Source organism: Talaromyces amestolkiae (assembly GCF_001896365.1).
Source record: "Talaromyces amestolkiae strain CIB chromosome Unknown scaffold2.1, whole genome shotgun sequence".
NCBI lineage: Eukaryota > Fungi > Ascomycota > Eurotiomycetes > Eurotiales > Trichocomaceae > Talaromyces > Talaromyces amestolkiae.
In genome coordinates this window covers 344,488-348,311 of record NW_024468038.1, presented here as the reverse complement: position 1 = coordinate 348,311, position 3,824 = coordinate 344,488, and the positions used below count along the sequence as shown (strand labels likewise).

The following is a 3,824-nucleotide window of genomic DNA, read 5'->3' as shown; positions in this document are numbered from 1 at the left end:
GCTGGAGCGTCGTGAAGACGAAAATTTTTTCTTTTCACTGTTTTCTTCCTTTGTCTTTTCTTCCCACTCTCGTCGTTGTCTCGATTGTACTTCTATACCCAAATTTCCCCCAAGACTGGTCTCTAAGCATGTTGGTCTTACTTTTGATTTACTTTAATGGCAGGKACCATCATTTGATGATGTCTTCTGTCCCTATTCTCTGTGTTTTCGTCTTTCTACGCTTCTTTTCTCTGCGAATTTGCTACATTCTTTGCGTCTTTTGTAACACATCTTCATCGTCATTTATTTTACCTCTTGATTGTCCACATGTTTTCTTTCCAATCAGCATCCTTCTTCTTTGAGGTACGGCGATATCGAATCTGTCTTTCTAGGGACTATGATGAACTAATAATAACGTGGAACGGGCATTGCATTGAGTTTCTTCCTAAGTTCATTCATATCAATGGGACATTGTTGTTGTACTCGTTCACTTATACAAGATGTCTTCCGTAATTTATTTCGTTCCTGCTACTGAGCACACTTCGACATCATATATTGACCACGTACCAATCTTGATCGAATCACAGCTAATGTAATCCTGCATTTGTCCACCACGCATGCATGCGTAGAATCACCCGAATGTACCCCAGTGCCATTGCCAACACATCGTTTGCAAAGATGGGCAAGAACACGAGAGGCTGTGAAGCGGCTCGGCGGTGCCCAATGGTCAGACTAGTCGATCGATTTCAATATGGATCAATCAAGTTTCAAGTACACTCCGTAAAGGACACCTTGGTCAGCATCAAAGCATGTGTTTCATCATCAGGCCAGACCGCAAAGATTTTCTTCAGAGGTGGCAATGCATTAATCGAGTCGTGAATGGCGAAAGGGATCCCAATCGGGCTTAATGAATTGACCTTATCGGATCTAATTTTAGGCCATCTCGCCAACAGCTAGTCTGATATTCTCCTCCATTGTCGCTCCAAATGCCACAGTTCAGGATTTACCCGGGTAATAACATTAGATGCGTAGCTTGAAATAGCCAGAATAATTAATTATTGATCAATCAGAATAATCGTTGCAAGACCAGAGATGGTGCAGTTGCTCAGTGCTCACCGACTAATCAGGTTATTCGCCCTTAGCGCCGGCTGACCCCCCAATTCACTCGGCCCAACCCAACCACTAACAAAATCTCTCACTCTCACTCTCATCTCTTGCTTCTACTCTGATTCTCCCTCTTCTTACTCTCGGTCTCCCTCTCCTCTTCCTCCCAGCCATCATCCCACCGCCGGACATCAAGGCCACCAGTCCTTGATTTCCTTTTCTGCTCGAAACATTAGAATTGTTTTTCTTTCTCGTCAACCCAGATAATTTCGCTCGTCGCCAAAGGATAAGCCACCGAACGGGTTTTTCCATCTCGCAACCCGCCGACCGACCGTCCGTCCACTTCGGCCACCACAACCCAACAATTTCAACCACCGTTGGGCTTTTACACCTTGCCCTTCTTTTTTCTCTTTCGTGAGGTCTTTTGACGACAGACAGGTGCGTTCTTTCTTTGTGCTTGAAACTAGCCAAGTCGTGGTGGTGCATTCTGTTGGACACCTTGGGCGGCCTTGCAAAGCTGGCCAGGCTGGTGTCTCGGGCCAGCAAGTCCCCGCGTGACGCGCCCTTCAACAAGCACCTAAGGCAGTCACCGTCTCCTTCCATTATCATCCTTCCTAATACAAGCAACACAAAACACCGCGAGGCTGACTGTCTGTGTCAACCTTGGCTGAAACTCCCTTTGATTGTTTTTATCGTGATTTCACTTTCTTAGTCTCACCCTTTCTTCATTCTGGAACCACGTCTTATCTCCTCTCGTGCCACCAACTCTTCCTGTCCTGATTGCTCTTACTGACATACATTCTCTACTCATCAACAGACATCTATTTCTTGATCTACTTGCAGCTAGGGCTGCTCCACCTTCAAAATGACGACTATGGATCTGCGTGTCGGTAACAAATACCGTATTGGACGCAAGATTGGGAGTGGTAGTTTCGGTGATATCTACCTGGGTAAGATACATTCTTCGTTGTCCCCTTGGTTGGCGGCAGAGACTAATCAGAACAGGCACCAACATCATCTCTGGAGAAGAAATCGCCATCAAGCTCGAGAGCGTCAAAGCAAAGCACCCCCAGCTCGAATATGAAGCACGCGTCTACAAATCCCTTGCTGGTGGTGTTGGCATCCCCTTTGTGCGTTGGTTCGGTACTGAATGTGATTACAACGCCATGGTCATTGATCTCCTCGGACCCAGTTTGGAGGATCTTTTCAACTTCTGCAACCGCAAGTTCTCCTTGAAGACTGTGTTACTCCTTGCCGATCAGCTCATTTCTCGTATCGAATACATTCACGCCAAATCATTCATTCACCGAGATATCAAACCCGACAACTTCCTCATGGGTATTGGAAAGCGCGGTAACCAGGTCAATGTCATTGATTTTGGTCTGGCTAAGAAATACCGTGACCCCAAGACTCACTTCCACATTCCTTACCGTGAGAACAAGAACTTGACTGGTACTGCTCGTTACGCCAGTATCAATACCCACTTGGGTGTTGAGCAGTCTCGTCGTGACGACATGGAATCTCTAGGCTACGTCATGCTCTACTTCTGCCGTGGCTCTCTTCCCTGGCAGGGATTGAAGGCTGCTACCAAGAAGCAGAAATACGACCGTATTATGGAGAAGAAGATGACCACGCCTACTGAAGTTCTTTGCCGTGGTTTCCCCAACGAGTTCGCCATCTACTTGAACTACACCCGCTCCCTCCGATTCGACGACAAGCCCGACTACTCTTACCTCCGAAAGATCTTCCGCGACTTGTTCGTGCGTGAGTCCTTCCAGTACGACTATGTCTTTGACTGGACGGTCTACAAGTACCAGAAGAACGCCGCCATGATTGTCGACGCCAGCAACCCCAAGAAGGACAAGGAGACTGATGAGCAGCAACGCCGTGCTGCCCAGGCCGCCCCAGCCCTTGCCAACCAGGTTCCCAGCGCCAAGCCCGGTGCTATCTCCGGCCAGCGCCGCAAGGTCATTGAACGCGGCACCGTCGACACCCCGGACACCAACCGTGCAGTTGGAGGGAGTGACAGGATGTGAGTACTATGCTATCAAGGTTCCTTGTAGGGGCCCCCTTTTCTTCCCTTCTCCTCTATACGTTATGCGTTTGCTGGAATTGAGTGACGCTGGCAGTGGAGGATAATTAAATGTCAAAAAAAATTCAAGACTCTGACTAATCTCATAGTCTTCGGCGTTAGGCTTCGTTCTGCTTCAAAGGGTGCTGCTGCAGGTGCTTATGGATCTGCTGGTCACCGTTCGAAGCGGGACGATGGTACTGGCCAATGGTATTGATATACACTGCAGCATGTTAGCTCTTGAGCACACCTAAATCTTTTTGAGCTGATGCTCTGGTCGCGCTGCTGTCTAAGCATTCGCACTTTCGACGACTGCAAGCACAGGCTATTGACATTATCTCCACTCTTTTCTTTTTCATGGACAACCCCTTTTCATTCATACACTATGCGCACCAGAATGATATTCGACTTTACATTCATGTTTCATGTTCGGGTTATGGACACGGTTTCAGGACCATTCTTCGTCTGACTTGAAGCTGGCTCTTCGACTTCGAGGATTACACGTCCTAACGATCATCAACTCGGTTCTTTTCCATATTTCGATCTTTACCTCGAAGAACGACTGTCTTGCGATATTTGAAACATAAAGTCGGCGCTTTCTCATACGACCACTTCCTGGCTAGTTGCTCTGCTCTGAGGCATACGGAGAAAACAATTCTTGTCTTTATGA

At 47.5% G+C, this 3,824-nt stretch overlaps 1 protein-coding gene across 1 annotated transcript; it reads left to right on the top strand.

Moving 5' to 3' along the window:
• Window positions 1–1,948: 1,948 nt before the first annotated feature.
• On the top strand, window positions 1,949–3,119 carry BHQ10_001410 (uncharacterized protein; the record flags this gene model as incomplete). Its single annotated transcript, XM_040873444.1, has 2 exons — window positions 1,949–2,033; window positions 2,089–3,119. The coding sequence occupies 2 exons, from the start codon at window positions 1,949–1,951 to the stop codon at window positions 3,117–3,119; spliced, it is 1,116 nt and encodes a 371-aa protein (XP_040729915.1).
• Between the last annotated feature and the right edge of the window lie 705 nt (window positions 3,120–3,824).